The 21,585-nt window shown below is 49.3% G+C and overlaps 1 protein-coding gene across 8 annotated transcripts in view; it reads left to right on the forward strand.

Moving 5' to 3' along the window:
- TIAM1 (TIAM Rac1 associated GEF 1) overlaps positions 1–21,585 on the forward strand; it is a 309,396-nt gene that overhangs the window by 265,992 nt on the left and 21,819 nt on the right. For 6 of the 8 annotated variants that reach the window (XM_066259555.1, XM_066259556.1, XM_066259552.1 and 3 more), the window contains 5 exons: positions 1,881–2,105; positions 9,911–10,014; positions 19,695–19,871; positions 20,800–20,868; positions 21,147–21,272. In XM_066259555.1, coding sequence (XP_066115652.1) covers positions 1,881–2,105; positions 9,911–10,014; positions 19,695–19,871; positions 20,800–20,868; positions 21,147–21,272 — 701 coding nt within the window. Of the gene's footprint in view, positions 1–1,880; positions 2,106–9,910; positions 10,015–19,694; positions 19,872–20,799; positions 20,869–21,146; positions 21,273–21,585 lie in introns of those variants that run through there. The other 2 variants (XM_066259557.1, XM_066259559.1) reach the window with 2 other exon arrangements.

A 21,585-nucleotide genomic window follows, 5' to 3' on the forward strand; every position in this document is an offset into this window, starting at 1 on the left:
TGTTTACTGTGGGCAGGTTGGTCTTGGTCCCTCACTCTGCCCACTGGCGTCAGCTGAGGTTGGGGCCTGGCATCTTCTCCTGTCATCTGGTGGCTACATGGGACAGAACCCGGTGAGAGAGCTGTGTGCCCCACTTCTCTGGACAGCTTGGACAGATTAGTTCTGTGTAGTCTACAGTTTTCTGTCAGAAAGTAAAGTTTTCCTAAGGCCGGAACTCTGAACTCCAGAGTCACAGGGTTGTGCTCCCTCTGAAGGCTCAGGGTGGAGCAGGGTGGGGGGGTCCTTCCTGCCTCTTTCAGCTTCTGGTGGTTCCAGGTGTCCTTGGCTTGTGGCCACATCTCTTCAGTCTCTGCCTCCCAGCCCACATGGCTTCTTCTCTGTGTGTGTCTCTTATAAGGACTGTTGTCTGTATTCTAAGGTTTAGGACCCATTGACAACCCAGCAGGATCTTATCTGAAGATCCTTGACTTAATTATAGTGGCAAAGATGCGTTTCCAAATAAGGTCATGTTCCCAGGTTCTGGGACATCATAGCTTTCTGGGGCCACTGCTGAGCCCACTGCACCCCCGCACCCCAGTCACAGTGAACCTGGGATGTCCTAAGCAAAAGGTTCATAGATGTTTTTAAGTCTTTTGTTCTTTTTTTTTATCACTTCCTCTGACATCTAACCAGAAAGGCTGTCTCCAAGAGGAGACTGAGAAAAACAAAACAAAACAACTATTCATATGTAGAAATTCTGTGTTTTCAGTTCAAATGTTGTGAGGCCAAAAGCTTTTCCCTAAAATGGACTGACTGGTTAACATCTCAGAAATCCAGCCCCAATACAAAGAAGAACATTCCTGTTTCTCTTCCATCACCTACCCTGTCCCTCAAATGTTTCTTGGGGTATTTTATGATAGAAAATCAGAATCCTTGAGTCCAACTGGCCAGGGTGTGACTCGGTAAGGTTGGGAGGAGAGAGCTTCTCTGTGGAGTCATTTTTTCTGCAGGAGCAGAGGGGCGACTTGCGGCAAGGCCTGAGGGCCAGAGCTGCTGCTCCTTTCTGCGGTCTGTCCTTTATCTTTGCCCCTTCCTCTCTGCCTTGTTTGTTTGTTTTTGCAAACAAGTTTATAAAATAACAAACTCCTTCCTTCTTAGCTGAAAGTACCCTTTCGTGGTCTCCCCTGACCTCTCTTTCTCTCTTGTCCTTTTGCAATGCTCTCTTACTAATGGGTTGACCTGCCCCGGGGGCAGTCAGGGCTCTTGTTATCCCAGGCTGGGTTCTCCTTTGGGCCCCAGCATTGGCACATTTCCCAGCCTGCTTTGCAAAAGTAGCAGAACCTCTGGGGACTTTCCAGGAGATTACTGCAAGGTCCTGATGTCATTAAAAATATAAAAGGGCAAAAGATGGTCACAGTTGATTCTATAGGCTGTCTACATGTGTAGGAATGGGATGGCCTTCCATGGTCAGAGCCTGAGCAGGCTCGTTGCATTTTAGTTCACAGGAATGATCGGGGGACGATAGCGGCCTAAGCCGCATGTGCTGCAGGGTGTGGGCAAGACATCCCCACAGTAATCAGACAGCATTCCTTCTTTCTCTCCTGGAAATCGTGGGGTGAGAGCCCGAATTAGCATCCATGAGGAGAACTTGGCAGAGGCTTATAGCCCATAGACTCGGGAAGGAGTAAATTTGATAGTTGGTGTGTTCAGGACTGGGCGGGCAGGTCCGATTCTGGAGCCTCCTGGACCCGAGGCCCTGGGACTCCTGCTGGTGACCTGTGAGGGGCAGCTTGGGGCCTTGGGCTGCAGCCTAGGGCTCAGAACGCCCTGTACAGAGAGCTTCCAGGTGCTGATCTGAGCTGCTGCTCATGTGAAACTCAACATTTCCCGTCGCGTTGCAGGCCTCAGAGTGGGAGACGAGATTCTCGAGATCAATCACCGGGCTGCCAGCGCCCTGAGCTCCGCGGTGCTCAGAGACTTCCTCTCACAGCCCAGCCTGGGCCTCCTGGTGAGGACGCTCCCCAAGCTGGAGAGGGGCGCCCAGCTGCTGGAGAGCCCGCCCCACCGAGCCGACGGCCCTGTCGACCCCGGCCAGAACCCCCTCGCCCTTCTCGCCAGCAGCCCAGGTAAGGGTGGAGTGTGTACCCGCGTGCCTGAGCCCGGCAGCTGGGGAAGTTGGCCTTGCGGCTTGCGTGCCGGGATCTGGCAGGTCACCTGCTGTGTGCTCGGGAGGTGGTCTGATTCCTGGGCTTGTGTTTCCTGTGGGATGTCACAGGGCAGGGGACTCTTGTTCTTGTGGGTGACTGTTGCTCCAAATATACCTGTCACTCTCGGAGATCTTGACCATGCTGCTGCTGCTTATCGTGGAGAAAGACGAAGGGGCAGAGGCTACCGTCTTGTGGCCGTGGATAGAGATAGGGACACAGAAGTGCAGGACTTACGGGGGTTGCTGGGGCTCTGAGACCCAGCCCTGCTGCCCACGTCCCTGTCTCCCACCCACTGAGCCCACTTCCTCTCCTGTGTGATAGAGGGCACAAGGTGCTCAGAGTGGACACGCGGTTTGAGCTCCTGCTTGGTCCACTTGTCCTGTGAGCTCTTCTGCTCCAGAGCCCGAGGGTGAGCCTGTCTGTGGAGCCCCAGCCTCCCCACCTGTAGCCTGCCTTTCTGCCCCTCTCCCCTTCCAGAGTTGGCTGTCTCCTCAGGGTCTCCAGGACCCAGTGGCAGTGTCGTTCATGTGGTCCCTTAGCCTGTGTGCCTGAGTGCTGACTTTGCTTCCCATGACTGGCCTCACGTCATCTTCACTGGGCTCCACGGGGCGAGAGTCCTAAGGAACCCAGACCTGGAGTCTGGGTCCAGTTGACAAGGTTGGGGTTTTGAATTTATCTTTTAAAATCTTGGGTTAAAGAAAAAAATGGCCTTCATTTCAAAATCTGAGTGAAGGGCTCTTTTTTCAGGACTCTCTGGAAGGTGACATATTGAGGCCTCAGAAAATCAGATGCCCTTATTCCTGGTGACCTCTGTGACTCTAGAGTCACTGTCGTGGCCGCAGCCCTGTCCTGTTTGTAGAAAGTGACTGGTGACCCACATGCCTTTAGCACCACAGCCCGGTATCCTGAAGGCTATTCTTCACTGTGACCACCAGAGGGCAGGCTCGATCCCGTAAACCTCGGGGCTGGCTGTTGTGTTTGTCATGACTTGGGAGGAATGTCCTGTTAGATTCTGTTACTTAAAGGGTTTTATTAAACCTGGATATGCACATTACAAACAACACTGTGCTCAACTTTCTCAGGGGTTTTATCCATCGGAGCCCTTCCTTTGAGTTATGGCTATAAAGCAGAGGTTGGGACTGACCTGCTGGCCAGGTGCAGTGTCAGGCCTGTGTTTTTGTAAATCACGTTTCATTGGCATACAGTCCTGCCGAGTCCTTTGTGTCTTATCTGTGGCCCCTTATCCATTGCAGCTTCAGACTTCAGTGGCTGTGACGGGGACACATGGTCTATTAGTCAAACTGCTTACTGCTTGGCCCTTTATAGATAGAGTGTCCCTCCGTGTGTCATGTGTGACAAAATTGCTCTCAATCTCTCCTTTAAGGATGGTTCCTGCTTTAGTGCAGTTCTTCTTTAAAAATGTGTGTGTGGCTTTGCAAATTTAAACATTCTACTGAACTTTTTTTTTTTTTTGACAAAGAGAGTCAGAGAGAGGGACAGATGGGGACAGGCAGGAAGGGAGAGAGATGAGAAGCATCATTTCTTTGTTGCAGCACCTTAGCTATTCATTGATTGCTTTCTCATATGTCCCTTGACCAGGGGGCTACAGTGGAGCAAGTAACCTCTAGCTGAAGATAGCGACCTTGGGCTTCAAGCCAGTGACCTTTGGGTTCAAGCCAGCAACCATGGGGTCATGTCTATGATTCCACACTCAAGCCAGCAACCCATTGCTCAAGCTGGTGAGCCTGTGCTCAAGCCGGATGAGCCCATGCTCAAGCTGGTGACCTCTGGGTTTTGAACCTGGGTCGTGTCCCAGTCCGACGTTCTATCCACTGTGCCACTACCTCGTCAGGCCATTCTACTGGAATTTTAAATATTAAAAACTTAGTTCTGTATTAGGGATCTGTTTTAGAAATATATGCGTATATATGTATCCCCTCTGTTTTATGCTAGAGTTTTAAAATCACCCCTGACATACATTTCTTTTCTTTTTTTTTACAGAGGTAGAGATAGACAGGGACAGACAGACAGGAACGGAGAGAGATGAGAAGCATCAATCATCAGTTTCTTGTTGCGCATTGCGACTTCTTAGTTGTTCATTGATTGCTTTCTCACATGTGCCTTGACCGTGGGCCTTCAGCAGACCGAGTAACCCCTTGCAGGAGCCAGCGACCTTGGGTCCAAGCTGGTGAGCTCCTTGCTCAAGCCAGATGAGCCCGCGCTCAAACTGGCGACCTCGGGGGGCTCGAACCTGGGTCCTTCCGCATCCCAGTCCGACGCTCTATCCACTGCGCCACCACCTGGTCAGGCACCCCTGACATTTCTATCTCACACCACGGTCATCTCCTCCAGACAGACACCTTTGAAGGCCAAGTACTAAACCCACTGAAGCTTCCATTGTTTAAAATAGTGATTTTCAACCGCCGTCCACCAGAGATTTCATGCCTTTCCACAAAAGAATTAACCACCCTGATGTGGTATGAAGATTACAGGAATCTATAATCACTGGGTCTATAATCTTCACACCACATCAGATGGTTAACTCTTTCGTAAACCTGCACGAAGTCTCTGGCGGACCGGCTGCAGTCTGCCGACCAGCAGTTAAAACCACCAGTTTAAAACACATCAAACTTCCATTGAGTCATCCTTAGAAGATTTATCTGTTGCTTTGCTTTGGCCCAACAAAGTGAGATAACTGGCCGTTAAGTATGTGCTGTGTGCCTGGCATCGGGCTGGATTCTGACAGTTATGATGACAAGCAGGATGCGGGTATGCCCTCACATTCACGTTGTGGTGTGGTGCTTCGTTTTCTAATGGCTTCGTCTGTTAATATTTTGCAATGATCAAAACCTCTTTGGAATCAAGCTCGCTCAGTAAGCTTGGTCCTCAAACTAGTTCAAGAATAAAGCATGGAAGTGAGGCCACCGTGTTGGTTCTGGGAGGCTTCAAAGTTGGCTCCAACGTGAGTTGGTTCCAGAAGAATTCTCACATGGCCGGAGGGGAGCCAGCCCCTGCCTGGGTCTCCCTGGGTCTCCCTGGGTCTGTCTTCCAGTAGCTGCCCCTTCCTGCCCCATTTATCAGAGAGACGAAAGGGCAGGCGTGTGAACAGGATGGACGCCTGAGAGACTGCCCCGGGAGGAGGCAGAGAAGAGCAGTTCCCCAGGCAGCCACAGTTAAAATAGGAAACCAGAGGCAAGGCTTTGTGTAAATGTAGAAGTCACTAAAAACAGTAAGCATCCCAACTGGCAGGTTTGAGGTTGGATGCAGGGACTGTCTTAAGGTGGTCACGAGTGTTTGGCAGCCTCGCTGGAAGGCCTTGCCATGTGTCAGGGGCACCCGCTGCTCGTGAGGCCTGGCTGCTGCCGTCTGCGGAAGGCTGCCCCGTGGCTGGCCCCATCTCACACGGCCAAGTATGCAGCCTTGGCCAGTCCTGCCCTGGGAGCCCTGACTGGCATATGTGACTAGCTCTCAGGGTGGGGTTATGTCTGAATCCCTTCCTCTTGTAGAGGTTTGTTTCCTCTGTGTAGACGCATCACAGCCCAGTGGCTCAGAGGGGGCTCCAGGACCAGGGGGCTTGAGTCCCATTTCTGTTTATTCACCTTGAACTTTGAACAGGCCACGCTTCATGTCTGCCCCCGTGTCCTCGTGCACGAAACGGGATACTTACACACGCTGTCTCACCAGGTTGTTTCGAGCCGTGGTTGAGTTGTGAATGTTAAGTGATTAGAGCAGGTCACAGGAAGCGCTCAGTAGGTGCTGTGCATCCTGGGGCCCCTCCATGGGATGTGACATTGTCCACCTGCCCTCTGACCTCGTGGCCCTGGGCTCCATCTCTGTCCACAGCAAGTGCACCGTCTGGTGATCAAGCTTATGAATCCCACCTCCTTCAAGGGCTTCCTTCCCCAGGTGAGGGGATGGGGCTGAAGCCGGCCGTTCACAGTCAGGCACGTTTGTCTGGGGTGGGGCCGAGCGTCCTTCAGTGTGCGGGCGCTTTACCTCCCGGTGAGTCTAACATTTAGCTGGGATGGAGCTGTGCCCTTAGGTCACCAGCCACTCCTGGTTACTTATCCTCGTTTTCTGTCTTGGTGGGATGGTAGGTGACAGGGACGTCATGGTCACACGTAAACCACTGCAGTGTTGAGGACAGCGCTCTGGTGGGGTCACTCAGATGTTCGGCATGAACCTCTGTTAGGTGACCTGGCGTGCCCTCTCCCTCCTCCTGTTGCTCTTGTAGGAAGGGAGCACCGGGAATGGGTTGACCGGATGGCCGGGGGCTGGGTAAGCAGACCCCCTCCTTGGCCTTCTTCAGACTCAGTTTCCCATTCTTGGTTATTTACCATCAATAAGTCCTTGCTGATATCTTACTGGGGCTGAAAGTGGAAAACTGGGGCTACTTCCGCTTTACTCCCTGCCCACATTTTTCTAGTGCCTCCTGGTAAAAATGGGGGAAGGGTGTTGACACAAAAGTCCCTTCAGTGTCTGTTACCGTGGAAGGACATCGGTCTGAAGGGGAGGCCAAGGTGGGACAGCTGTGTGTGCATTTTCCAAAAATCAGCTCTGACATTTGTTCCGTGTGATTTATTGTGAACACTGATCTCATCGGGCACCGCTAACATTTGAGGCCAGATAATTGTTGTGGGGCCTCCCTGTGTATGAGTGTTTGGTGTATATTTACCACTGCAAGGTTGTGCCAGTCAGAATGACCTTCGGACATCCCCAAGTGTGTCCTATGTGACAATGTGTGCACCTCTACTGCGCAGTCAGGGAAACACCATAGTGAACATCAGTTCAGGAACCCAAATCGACATCTGAAACAGCTTTGGAGAAAGTAAGAATTACAACAAAAATACTCTTTTCTGACTTTTCTTTTTCTTTTTTGGGAGAAGGGAAGAGCTAAGAACGATTGAATGCTTATTCTGAATGCTGGCTTTGTTCCCCCAACGTGAGCAGAAATGTCCGGCTTACTGTATGTATCACTAAAACGAACCCTTGCAGCAGAGATATTTCAGTCAGCAATTATGCAGGACCCCAGATTGTGTGCAGGTGGTAGGAGTCCTGGTGCATGTGGCAGCCCAGGAGTCTCTCAAGTTCTGTCACCTGGACTCATGTCTGTCTGAGCTCAGTGGGGACAGAGCCACCTCACTGTCCCCTGGACTCTGCTGACCAGTTGGGGCAAAGCAACTTCTGCGTGAGCTCAGTGCTCGCTTCCCATAATCCTGTCAAAGTGCCAGCACTCAGTGAGCTGGGGGACAGCTCAGTGTCTGCGTGACACTGGCTCGTGGGTGTTAAAGCCGGTGAGGGCCACAGGATGGCCTCTGCTCACACTGGGAGTTGAGGGCACCTTGGTCAGAGTGAGGACCGGACCAGCACCCTGCACGACAGCAGCCCTTTGATGTGCAGGAACAGTGGGTCCCCCACTGGCCGTGGGCAGTGCGGATCTGTCTGGGCCTGGTGTTCCACTCAGACCCTCCGCAGCTAGAGTCTGAATTCAGATGAGGCAGTCAGGCAGCTGGGAGGAGTCGCAGAGGAAGGAGTCGCAGGATTTCTCTTCTGTAAACACGATGCTCAGTTCTGGGAACCCCCGGAAGCCGCATGGATAAGCAGCAGCATGTGGTCCACTGTTTGGGTGTCCATAAATCCTGAGTTGTGCTCATTGTCACCCACACAGTGGGGATCAGGGAGGTCTGGGTGCCTATTCCGGAATTCCAGCTGGATTTGATGGATGACACCTGTGGATGAAAAAAAAAGTTGTTTTCAGAGATGAACAGCCTCCATTTTTATCTTTTCAAAGAATGCAGTCAAGGGTCCTTAGAATTGACTTTCATGACGAGCCAGCAGGATCAGTGAGCCCTAACCTATGGCTTTTGACGGGTTTACATTTTCTCTGTAGGAAATAGACACTGAGAATTTGTAAAATTTGGCTGGAAAGACATTTTTTGTTTATCAAGTTAAAGTACTGTTGTCGTCCCCCCCCCCCCAGCATATAATTAGCTCTCCTGTCATTGTTCTTTTTCTCCATAATTGTTTTGTTTTGTTTCTTAGCTCAGCTGGGGGACCAGGTGTTCATGCTGATCTTACCATTATGAGTGTTTCTGTGGGATTCTCAGACTCAGGCGGCAGTAAATACAGTCACATTTTACTAGTGATTGGATCCCAGCTCAGTGTCTGTCCTGCCACTGTCCGTCTTTGCTGTCCCTTCCCTTGAGTCACTTTCCCTAGCACAGGTTTAGATGCCGTGTCAGGAAGAGTTCTTAAAGTAAATCAGCGTTGTTGCTGGTTCCCCTTTGGAGATGTTTGTGGACCCGCACCCTCTGAGATCAGGTCTGTGAGCGGGAAAGAGTGGCCAGCTCCTCCATGCCCGAGGTCAACCCTTCTCCTCCTTCTGCCCCAGCATCTAGGTCATTGCCACATGTGAAGTGTCATGTCATTGAGGTGACAATGTGACATAGAAATGTCCATCAAGTTAACTGAGCATCTTTCTTTGCTACCATGATAGTACAGAGTGAGCAAGTCATTAAGAAAATGGAAGAAAACCCTAGAGGCAGAGCAGGGGGGCGCAGCAGGCAGAGACCTCCACGCCCCCCCCCCCCAAGGGATCACTTCATTGGCCCTTCATTCCAGAGCAGGGGAGGCTCCGCAGGGCTGGGCGCTTCCTCCTCAGGTTTCTCAACCAACTTAGAATTTGAAACAGAGAGTAAGACCAACTGGCTTCTGCTATAATGGTGTCATCAAGTGAGACAGCTTCTTGTCAGACTGAAGTTTCATCCGAAGTGGCCCCTTCCTCCTTTTCCGTTCCTGTTCCTGTTCCTTGTCCCTCCTCTCCCTCCCCCCTCCCTCTCCCCCCTCCCCCCTCCCTCCCTCTCCCCCCTCCCCCTCCCTCCCTCTCCCCCCTCCCTCCCTGTTCCCCCCTCCCTCCCTGTTCCCCCCTCCCTCCCTGTTCCCCTCTTCCCTCCCTTCTCCTTCCACCTACCTCCCACCTCTCCCTTCCTCCTCCCCTCTCTCCCCTTCCTACTCTTCCCCCCCTCCCCCCCCCTCTGGTTGTGGTGACCATAGTCCCTGACCCCATGCCAGACTGGTTTGATCACTGCTGTCTCATCAGGCTAACTAGAGATTTTTTTAAATGACCTGGACCCTGTTACTCCAGGTGTGGTCCATGGACTTGGGGCTGTGAGAGAGGCAGAATGTTAGGTCCCACCCCAAATCTATGGAATCTGAATCTGCATAACTGGATCCTCAGGGCTTTCTGATGCTCCTTAAATTTGGGAAGCCTTTCTGAGGACAGCCATGCTGATGTTGTCTTCTTCGCTTCTGTATAGAATGTGGTGGGAGTTATGGGAATGTGTAGTTACGGGATGTTTCTTGTTTGCCAGACTGGGCAAAAACAGACCTCAGAGCTATTTTGGATGGGATGTTTGTGTACCTCCTGGGTCCACCTCCAAATATATTACATCACATTGGGGGTCAGAGCTTTAACACATAGATTTGGGGGTACCTGGTGCCATAACTGTTATCATGTATTGTAAATAATAAAGATATGCTATCCTGTAAAATGGTGATGGTAGTAGTAGCAATAAAATAATGAAACGCACACTGAACCAAGGTCGTGGAGCTCGTGCTCGGAGGGCGTGCCATGTGTGAGCCCAACACGCTGGCCCCTCACACAGGCTGACGGTGAGCAGTCACTGCCCGTGTTGACCACCTTTCCTTTTGATTCTGTCCCGCAGGGCACAGCCCGTGCGGCGGGCAGGGCAGCGGCACCGAGACCGCTCCCGAGGAGACCGAAGGGCCGGACGTGGAGTCCTCCGATGACACAGACCACAGCAGCAAGGTGAGAGATTTTCATTTTCACATCCCCTCTCTCGAGCCATTGGAGAATTCCCGCCAATGCCTCACCTTGGCAGCTGTCCGTGGGTAGGAGCCCTCTACATGGGACCAAGTGTTTTCACTTCTGGGATGTTGCTAAATAAGACACAAAGCCCAGATACAGCCTCGCGAATAAAGCCGTGGCTGAGCACACAAGGCGGATGTCTCTGTCCCTGAATTGAAGTCTGATCTCCTCCACTTGCTTTGTGATGCAACCCCTCTAAGCTGAGCTGAGTGTGCTGGGGTCTATTCCATGGCCCTGTGACTCGTGGTCTGTGGGATGAGCTTTTGCACGCTTGTGTCCTACTCTTGTTAAAAGTGAGCATTTTCACGTTAAAAGGAAAGGTGCAGTGTTTTCATTACTCTAGCTGTAGTGCTCCTGAGTGGGTTGAGCATGGTGAGAATATTCTTATTAGGACCTTTGATGCAAGACCAGGGTTTTGTTTCCCAGGACTCATCATGGTGTCCTCCCACTTCATAACAAGTTCTGTGGGTCAGTGGCCTCTTCTCACGCCTGGTCTCCAGAGTACAGGACTGTGCACATTCTGTGTCATCTGTGCCTGAAAAACCCCTCCCAGCAAAGCAGTGGTGTGTGACGTGACTATATTTGTTCATCTCTTTTCTGTGATGGTGTTGACGCCTGTATGTTGATCCCTACACCTGGCTCTTTTTCCTTTGACTCCTGCCAGTCACCATCTGTGATGTCAGGGTGATGCTCACCCAGGGTTGGGTGGTCGCTGGTCGGACAACACACTGTGGTAAATGTATTGATGGTGGAAGCTCGCTACCCAGTGAGAGCCTTTGTTTTGAAGACCTGCATGTCCCCAGGTGTTTTTTCTCTCTCTCAGTGTTTGTGTGTCTCTGTAGGACTTTCCTGGGTGCGTGTTTGACTAATTCATCCTCTCTTTTACTCACATGTGTTTCCTTTCCACCATCATAGGATCTTTTTTTTTTTTTTTTAATTGATTAGAGAGAGAAAGAGAGATTTGTTGTTCCACTTATTCACACCATCATTGGTTGAGTCTGTACTTGCCCTGACGAGATCAAATACACAACCTTGGCATATTGGGACAATGCTCTAACCAACTGAGCTAGACAGCCAGGGCTCTTTATCACCTTCATAAGATCTTTATTCTCAGTGTCCTTTTTAAGTCAAGCATAGTGTAAAACAGTAGTTGAGAGTACTTTTTCTTTAAGGTGAGAGGAATGGAGGTAGTGAGACAGACTCCCACATGCGCCCCAACCAGGATCCACCCTGCAACCCAGTCTGGGCTGATGATCAAGTACCAACCTATTTTTAGTGCCCGAGGCTGATGTGCTCTGACTGAGTGGCTCCTCAGCACCCAGGGTCACACTCCAACCAATTGAGCCACTGGCTGCAGGAAGGGAAGAGAGAGAGCGAAGGCAGAGAGGGAGGGAGTAGAAGTAGATGGGGGCTTCTCCTCTGAGCCCTGACCAGGGATCAAACCTGGGACATCCACACACCTGGCCACGCTCCACTGCTGAACCACCAGCCAGAGCAAAAGTAATTTTAAGATTTATAAATTTAATATTTATAAACTGAAAGCCTTTATGTTGTTGATTATTAGTTAAAACACATATGAGTGGAAATACATATTTTCATCTAAAGCTCTCCTCCCAAAAAAACAAAAACTTGCTTACAGTTTTTTGTTTGCCCCATATATTTATTTACCTTTACCTACTTGTTTTTGTGTGTGTGTCGGGACGAGGCGGGGGGGGGGTTGTCACCTCGAGAGAAACAGATATTTCTATTCCAAGGTAAGACACTTTGAAGTGTATGTACATACACTGCTCATAATAGGGGATATTTCAAAATGAATATGAAGCGATAAAATATCTACTGATTTTTCTGAGCAGTATATTTAGTTATTGTGTGGTTGAAATGAAAGATGTTAATTCTTAATTTCCAGTTTGATTTTGGAACATGGCTGTCTGTCCTGTGTTCTAAAACCTTGATTTCTGAATGCTTTTCCGGTCAGGTCATGTCTTCCTCGCTGTGACATTACAGGGCTCTCACTCCCTTGTGCACGTTGAGGCTGTTTCAGTTGTAAAAACAGTGAGTCATGAGGTCGTGGTGGGGAAGGAGGACACCCCAGGGTTTTGTCTTCTGACCCATTGTCTGTCTGACTTGGGGGCTCCTTCTCCAGGAAAACAGCCCTCACCCTCACCTGGCACAGATGGGGTCAAATGTACATGGAGGTGGTGTGTCATCCTGGGTGTCATGGTGGACGACCTTCAGGTTGGTTACGGTTTGGGTGACAATCTCAGTGTGTCGGATGGTCAGACGAGGGCTGCATTGAAACCATGGGCGCACATCCCTATCACTAGGGTGGGGAGCACAGTGCGAGTCTCTGCTCAGAAATGCTCCCCTGGTTTTGCTTGACTCAGATGTTTCCTTCTTTATTTGAGTTATTTTTGTCAGGCAACCTAAGTTCCTTCACTACAATAACCTTTTGTGAATTAAGTTTCTCCCTTAGGTTATGTGGAAGCAACAATTTTAAATTGAGTGAAGGAGTCTTGGGGACTGGGTCCTATTGTGTATTGTTACTATAGTAAAGGAGAGCTAATCCTGTTCAGTGTCTGGTCCAGATTGGACACTGTTTCACACTTACTCAGCTTACCCTCCCTGTACCCTGAGAGACAGACACTGTTATTCTCTCTTTTTATAAATGGCAGTGTTGGAACAGAGAAGTTAAGCAACTTACTGAAGGTCACACAGCTCTGAGATGGTGTAACCAGGCCTTGTGTTGTTAACTGCTCAGCTAAAACTTTAGCCTTCTGGCTGGATTGTTAAAGTCTGGAGTTAAATACCAGGTTTCCAAAAAACGAAGGAATTAATTGATTAGAGGTACTGTAAGTTAGTTTAGATATACGCTCACTAACTGCTCAAATATCATCCTGAGACTTAACTTTATAGAACAAGGATATAGCTTGAGTTTCTCTATTAAGGTTAATGCCTTTTTGATGCATCTCTTCCTTGAGAATGAAGTGGATTGTGAGCTGCCTGAGCTTGGAAGAGTGGTTTTTTTAAAAAAAATTTATTTTTATTTTATTTTACAGAGACAGAGAGAGAGTCAGAGAGAGGGATAGACAGGGACAGAGAGATGAGAAGCATCAATCATTAGTTCCTCATTGCGTGTTGTGACACCTTAGTTGTTCATTGATTGCCCTCTCATACGTGCCTTGTCCGCAGGCCTTCAGCAGACCGAGTAACCCCTCGCTCAAGCTGGCGACCTTGGGGTCTCGAACCTGGGTCTTCCGCATCCCAGTCCGACGCTCTATCCACTGCACCACTGCCCGGTCAGGTGGAAGAGTGGTTTTGAATCATCAGGTTGGGGGTAGAAATATGTGAATAAGTGAATAAACTAACTCATAAATGAAGTCAAACAAGTAATACTTTTTGCAATGGCTAAGTGTATAGTGGCTGGTGATTTAATGTTTTTGCTGTTTTTCCTAAATGAAGTGTTTTAAGGATAAAGAGGAGGCATGTTGGAATTTTATTTTATTTTATTTTATTTTTTAAAAATAGCAATTTTTGCCACACACGACCTTTTGGGGTTGAGCTAGTAGATAATTGCGAGCTTGCTGAGAGACAGGTGGCCCAGGAGTGCCACATCCTGGGGTGGGGGCAGGGCTCACGCAGCCCAGGGTCCCATGGCCTTTCTCTTTGTAAACCTCCTTCCTCCGGGAAGGTGGTGAGCACCCCCACTTGCTTCCCCGCTGTTAATCCCAAACCCTTGTCCCTGGAAGGAATGCTGCACTTTGCTTTCCGTTTAGCAAACATTAGAATGATTTTCACAACATTTTCATTCTGAAAACCTCCTTTTCTCTCTAATCTAAATTGTGATTGTCTCGGAAATATCTGCTTTAGGAACGATGTAGCATTAGCAGAAAGTGTGAGAAGGTAAACTTAGAAGCAACCAAACTAAACAAAGCCTGTGCTTCCTTGTGTGGCTCCTGCGAGGCCAGGGGCGTCTTTAAAGTTGACTGGGTTGGTGTCTGTGTGCATGTGCAGCGCGGGTCCTGGCCAATCAGCGGATGGAGGTCTGCACAGTCCAACCATACTCGCGTCCCGTCCTGGGAAGCGTTTCTGCTTTGTGTTACGCCTCTGCCTCCTGGTTTTCCCCACTGGGAACTCCTGCTGGCCAGCCAGGTGCAGTGAGAGCCTGAATTCTTGTCCCCAGTGTGGTCCTGTTGAGTGGCTGGGGCTGCTGCGTCCTTGTGGCTTCTCTGTGGGGCTGTGGTCAGCCGTGGGTCCCATAGCACAGGGGGCCAGGTTGCTGTCTCCATGGGAGCGCGCTCTCTGGGGAGCAGGCTGGCTTCGGTGCTCGCGGAGTATTTTAGGAACCTCCTGTTTCTGTGCTGAGCGTGTCAGGTGGAAGCACTGTTGAGGATGCCCTCCCAACGATGTCTGCACTGTGGAGAATAAAGCGCAAGCCCAGGCCTGTGGACAGCGGCAAGCCCGGTGCCGTGTGCCGGTCCCCCCGCCTGGGGAGCACGTTTCAGGTCTGTCTGGCTGCCTTGCCTGTTGGGTCTCCACCCTCAGCTGCCTTAGCTTCCTGGAGCAGAGGATGGGGTTTTGTCTCCTGGCGTCCTGTCTTTGTGTCCTAGGGAGCCGAGTGCATGGGGAAGATGTATTTTGGCATGGGGGCGGGGCACTGCTAGTTCGGTGTGAAATTGCATTTGCCCTGGGATCTTAAGAAAATTTTCTTTATGGCAGAAAGATGTATTTATTTATTTCTTTGTCATTTGAATTTTCCCCCTTTCTGTCTGTTGTTGAAATTTGAATGTCTATGTTACGTGCAGGGCTGGCATCCCCGTCCCCGCCTCCATGGGGGGCCGAGCAGTCAGCTCGTAGCATCTTAAATGTTTTTGACTTGATTTGATGGATTTAGAAAGGTTGGTTCAGGAAATATTTTGATGGTTTGATGTCAGATGATCTGGCTTGCCCACACCAGTTCCTGTGGCCCCTTGTCGACTCCCTAATGAGAAAATTTAGTAGGTCAGTGATAAGGTATAGTCTCCCAAAATCAAAGTTAGCCTTTGAGTAGTTTCATGTTAACAACATCAGAGTCTGTCAGCTGTCAGATTTCCTGTCGTTTAAGGAAACTTGGACTTTGACAGTGAGTTTGTCTGATTTACATAAGTAGCCTCTGTCCTTGGATGGTTTTTCTTCAGTGTTGTTCATAACGGGGTTGGAAGGGGACAGGGAGCTGTAGGGGTCCCCGCCTTGCATAACGGGCTCTGCAATGGTGGTGCATACTGCTTTGCTGCGTGTTTCCAAAAGGCATAAGTAAAGGCTGTCAGATTTTAGGTCACTCTGGCCCCTTTTGCATCTGTGGGATGTGTGCAATGGTTGGAACTCAAAGGGACAGTTTGAGAGCTCTGAACTCTTCTGGAGGTAGGCACTGCCCCAGTGGCTGCAGAGCAGGAAGCACCCCCGCCAGCCCCACCGCCCCACCCCGCACCCTCCAGCCCCCACTGGGCAGGAGGCCCTGCCTGTGTGCCTCAAAGCCTGGCCCTTTGTACCTGCCTTTCATCCTCAGGGGAAAGTGGCGTGCAGGCAGGGAGCTGCCATCTCAGCAACGTGGCCGATGCCTCCCTCTATTGTGTTCTCTCCGTGTGTTCTGGGATTATTCTTAGTCCTGACCTGGGACCGCTCTGCAATGCTGAAAGTGCTTCTCCGTTTCCAGGGTGATGGACTGCTGTCCTCCAGTGGGGACAGGCCTGTCCCTCTCCCACCGGGGGAATCTGGGCTGCCTTCTCTGCAACCCTTCCCTTCTCGTGTCAGTCCTTGGGGGGCGGCGGCGCATTGAGAACTCCAGGGCGGCTCCTTCCCTGGCACATTGGCTCCCGAGCTGGGTGTGGAATGACCAGGACGCCAGATAGCCCTCCGCTGGAGTGGGGACAGCACTGTGCTGCCTTTTCCTGCATCCAAGGTCATGGTCATGGCCAGGGAGTGTGGGGAAGGGCTGGAGGGAGGTGGAGTTTGATGTTTGGCCACATTGTGGGGGGCAGGGGGGACTCAAGAGCTGCGGAAATATGAGAACTCTCTAGATTAGAGGTATTCTAAAGCAGACCTGCAGGTCTTGCTTCCTTCTAAGGATTTATTTGGGTGATTATTTTGCTAAAACAAAGTTCTTGATGATATCTTCGAGTTAATTGTTTCCAAGCAAAAGTTTATTAAGAGTTGTGGATAACACCCTTTTACATTATACTTGCATTATAATTTGTAATTCTGTGTTTTTTTTAACTCTTTACTTAAATAACATATAAAGATTTTATCCATGTTAACTCAGGTTGTTGTGATAAACCTAAGAGCTTATACCTTGAACCAGGGAGCAGTGTGGCCAGGGGAGAACCTGCTTTGCCCCCTCCTCGACTTCAGAGACCCCCTGGGCCAAATCTTCCCTTGACTGGGGGACCAGTATGAGAAGGAATGGATGCCTTAGGCTCTGAATGCTCAGGAGAGGAGTCAGGGGGATTTTCAGGTGTCCCCTGGGATGTTTAAGGTGTTTCCTAGTGTAATTCAGGACAAGTGGTCACCTGGTTTGGGGAGGAGAAATTGGGAGGAGATGGCTAGGCTTAGAGCTATAAAGTCCTGGCCCACATCCCACTATCCTGCTACCCTCCTCCCCTGGGGGGGGGGGGGTGTTTAAAATAAAGGATGTCAGACCTGTGAGGTGGTGAAGTTTACATGGACAAAGTGAGGAGCCATACCCAAACTTAAAAAAATTTTTTTTTTAATTTAGATTTTTTAGAGACAGAGAGAGGAGAGAGAGAAAGAAGGGGGCGGAACGAGAAGCATCATTTTCTAGTAGTTGCTTCTCACACGTGCCCTGACTGGGCAAGCCCAGGGTTTTGAACCGGCGACCTTAGCATTCCAGGTAGATGCTTTATCCACTGCTCCACCATAGGTCAAGTACCCACACTCTTAAACGTGAAAATCTCAAAGTATTTGTGGTGAAACAGAGAATGAAAACACAGGAACTCCATTATTCTGCCCAGTGCAGTGAGAACTGGGAGAGCAAAGGGAGGGAGGCATCTTTTGGAATGTCTTGCCTTAGATGTGTGTCTGTGTCCCAAGGCTGTAACTTCTGCAAACTCTTCTTAATGTGTAGGGCATCCTTGGTCTCATATACGGGGACTCCATGGTATGCAGGGTTTCACAGGGCAGCTGTCTGAATGGAGGGCAGTGGGAAGTGCTCTGTTTCTCTGATGGGAACACAAGGATGGCTTTCTTCATCATGAGCAGTAGCTTTGCTAATCTGCATGTAAACGACAGGCAGCTGTGGTTGTTGGGACTTTTAGAAGAGTGTCTGTAAGCCAGGGTACCGGTTACTTGTGTGTTGTGCGAGGTTCCTTTGCTAAGTGCGCTTATAGTGGCAGCCTGAGCCAAGGCTCAGCTTGGAGGGCAGGGGAGTTAGTGGTTGGCTGTTGTCACCATCGGTCCATAGGATTTTCCCTTCAGTGAGGTTTTTTTGTCCGCATCATGCTCATGTTACAAGGCCTATAGGGTTGCTATTAGATCATCTAATAGTGTGGTAGCATTTTTGTTTAAATGGATGTTTGTTCTTTCTTAATTGTTAAGACAAGGTCATATTTATCTGTATATTTAAGGATCATGTTGAGTTGGGAAAACCCTAATATAGCTGAGTAAAACTGTTTATTTCTACCAAAACGAGCTTCTATTAAAAACGAGTAGTCTTTTGTAACGGTCTTGTTGAGATACACTTCACGTGCAGTTCAGTTCACTCTGGTGAGTTTTTGTCCATCATCGAAGGGAGAGTTCTTTGTGGGAATATTCAGTGTCTGAGACAGGTTCCATAGAGAACACTGACAGGTGCCACTGTCAGTTTACCGATACCTTTTGGCAGGTAAGACTAGCATAAATGCGAGCCGTAAATAACCTATGACGATTGTCAGAGAATTGGGGTGACGGTTCCAGATTTGGGTTCTGGCTGCTTCTTCCCTGTTGTGACATTGGTGCCAACGCATCCTTGGCAGGTTGTCATGATTCCAGGCTTCCCTCTTGGGATGGGCCCATGAGGGAAAGGCCTGTTAGTGTTTGCTCCCTTCCTCTGTTGAAAACCTGCCTTTGGTTTTAGCTCCTCTGCCCTCCACTAAGTGCCAGCCTTGACGTTCCTCTCTGAGCACCAGCTGCTGTTTTGGGTAGGAGGACGAGAGCAGTCATTCTTTATTTGCACAGGAAGGCAGCCGGACCTTCAGGGAGATGTCCATCACACACTGAGCCGTGCTTTTGGACAAACAGTACCTAGATTTTGTGCTACGAGATCAACCGGGCCAATTCCCTAGAGCAGTAGTCCCCAACCATTTTTGGGCTACGGACCGGTTTAATGTTAGAAAATATTTTCATGGACCGGCCTTTAGGGTGGGATGGATAAATGTATCACGTGACCGAGATAAGCGTCAAGAGTGAGTCTTGGATGTAACAGAGGGAATCTGGTCATTTTTTAAAAAATAAAACATTATTCAGACTTAAATATAAATAAAACAGAAATAATATAAGTTATTTATTCTTTCTCTGCGGACCGGTACCAAATGGCCCTAGAGACCACTGGGGTTGGGGACCACTGGGGGTTGGGGACCACTGCCTTAGAGAACTCTAGAAAATGCTGCCACATGCACAGCCCCGCCCTGAGGTCCTGACTGCATTGGCCTGGGGGTGCACTGGGCACTGGGCAGCTCATGGGCCCCTGGTAAATCCTGTGTGGTGCTATGCGGTGGCCTGATGATCTCACGGGTGTCAGCAGCCCATGCTCTGGAGAACTGTTTTCCATAACTGGAAAAATTGGAATTTTAGAACCCTAATGTTCCACCCAAATCATCCCAGACAGACAGAGGTTAGGTGGATACAGGTTGAGGGCTTGCTCAGAACCTAAGGTCCCTGATTCTTAGAGGTGAGTGGTATCTTTCTGTCTTTGGAGAAGCTGGAGACATAGAGATTTAAAAATATATATATGCATATCTGTCATTATCTAGAAAGTTGCCTCACTATCAGTTTTTAACAGAGCCAGGAAGAATCTTCACTTGTAAAGTCATCTTCCAACATGACAAAGTATAGCACATGTAACTGGGAGTCTGAAAATTAATGAGCTCTGTATTTTGTGCAAAATGTGCTTAACTTCTCTGTACCTCTTCTGTATTCTTATGGGTGAACCTCCTGTGTGGTGGTTAAGAGCACAGGCCCTGGGCCAGGCTGCCTGGTTCCGATCTCAGCTCTGCTGCTGTCTCAGGCTGTGCAATCTTGGATGAGTTACTTACCCTCTCTGGGCCTCTGTTGTGTCCACTGTGCACAGGAATCATAGCCCTTACTGACCGTGTGTGTGTGTGTGTGTGTGTGTGTGTGTGTGGGGAGGCACATCAGACTGGTGCCTGGCATGCAGTGAGCACTCAGTTTCTGTTAGGATGGTTGTGATGGTTGTTCTGGCATTCTTTGAGCTCTCACATGGGTGGGGGCAGCAGTTTGGGGAGAGGAGAGAGGAAGCTCATGGGTGGCAGATTGTGAACCAGAAAGAACTCTGCAAGGAGGGCAGGGGTCAGACAGGTCGCTCCAGTGAGTGCTAACCTCACCTGCCCTGCCCTTTCACCTGTGCTCTGGAGAGCACGGAACAGGGGGCCGCATTCTGCCACAGTCCGCATGAGATGAACCCCAGTGACCTGAGCCCATCCCCCCAGGACTCCGGCGGGCCGCCAGCCACCACAAGGCAGCTCACGGACGCCGACAAGCTGCGCAAGGTGATCTGTGAGCTCCTGGAGACAGAACGCACCTACGTGAAAGTGAGTGGGGTCGCCCGCCCACCCTCCCAGGGGCTCTGTAACAAAGCCAGGTCACGGGAACAGACGACCTCGGTCTCTACTGTGGGGTTTGGCTTTTACTCTGGATGTGACAATTATCTTTGCGTCTAAAGAAGCACATCAATTTTAGAGCAATTCACTGCAGTATTCAGGGTGGGCAAGAGTAGGCTGACAGTGGTTCATGTGGAAAATGAGACAATAATTAGTAATAATAAAAACATGAACTCCGTTTCAAGTACTCACAACTGTAAACCTATTTTTGCCTGGTGATGGGGGTGACTGTAAAAGTGATCCTTCTGACCTTTGTAAAAATGTTGTTGAGCTGGCTCTATAATTGAATTTAGTTCTGACAGATTTTATTATCTTCAAAATCTAATTTGAGTTTAAGCAGGAGGTTGTCAGGTCTGTTTCCTGTGTCTTATTACTTGTTCTGACATACACTTATATCTCTGTGTTATTTGTCTCTATATAATTCATGCTATATATTTACACAATACATATTACTATATAGTTTCTAACAATTCCTATCACTATAATAATTCTGTATTCCTATTATAACTTAGTTATACGTTATGACCGTACAGTCTACTCTGAATGATCCATTTTAGTCTTTAAATCCAGGGTCAGCAAATGGTGGCCCCTGGGCCAAGTCCAGCCTGCTGCCCACTTGTACAAATAAAGTTTTGTTGGGACACAGCCATACTCGCACCTCTTTGTACCATTGGCCACTGTCTGTTACCACAGTGGGTGAGTGGTTGTGGCCTGCAGAGCCTGGATGTTTACGGAGAGGGCTGCTTACTCCTTTTGGGGACCTCAGTGACCTCGAGACTGGGGTGTTAGCATTGGGGACATAATCTGTTTTTAGATTCTTTTGGACTATGTGTTAATGAAGTATTCTTTCAACCCTTAGGACTTAAACTGTCTCATGGAGAGATACCTAAAACCTCTTCAGAAAGAAACTTTTCTCACCCAAGATGAGGTATGGTGGAAATTGCCTGAACTTTTAGGGTCACTCTACCACTTACCTTGGCAAAGAGGAAGGTGGGATGTGCATATGATACCGAGAGCATTTTGAATTCATATAATTGCAACAAAGAGGTCAAATCATTGCAGTCAGAGAGTAAGGAGCTGCCCCACACTCTGGTGGTGGAATCATTGTCTGCATTGATAAGTATTGATAGAACAACTTTGAAATCAGAAGCAAAGTTTCTGAACTAATGAAATATGAAGCAGATTAAATTTTTTCTCCTTCTCCAGCTTGATGTGCTCTTTGGTAATTTAACTGAAATGGTGGAGTTTCAAGTGGAATTTCTTAAAACTCTCGAAGATGGAGTGAGACTAGTACCTGATTTGGAAAAGCTTGAGAAAGTCGACCAATTTAAGGTAAGTCAGTCCTCAGAGTACAAAGCCTCCCCAACGCCACAGTGGGTCATCCCCTGGGCCAAGTTCAGTCTCAAGGGGCCTTGTGCTTGTGATGGTGAGTTCTTGTGCTCATGGTATGTGTCTTTATTGGACTGCAGGTGAGGGTCCGTTCCTAAGGGAACCCGGGTAGGAAACTGGCTGAGTCTTCTTTATTTGACTAAGATAAAATCTGGTGCTGTCGCCCTGAACAGATAGCTCGATTGGTTAGAGCAGTGGTAGTCAACCTGGTCCCTACCGCCCACTAAAAGGCATTCCAGCTTTCATGGTGGGCGGT

The sequence above is a fragment of the Saccopteryx bilineata genome, chromosome 2 (assembly GCF_036850765.1).
Source record: "Saccopteryx bilineata isolate mSacBil1 chromosome 2, mSacBil1_pri_phased_curated, whole genome shotgun sequence".
Classification (NCBI taxonomy): Eukaryota; Metazoa; Chordata; class Mammalia; order Chiroptera; family Emballonuridae; genus Saccopteryx; species Saccopteryx bilineata.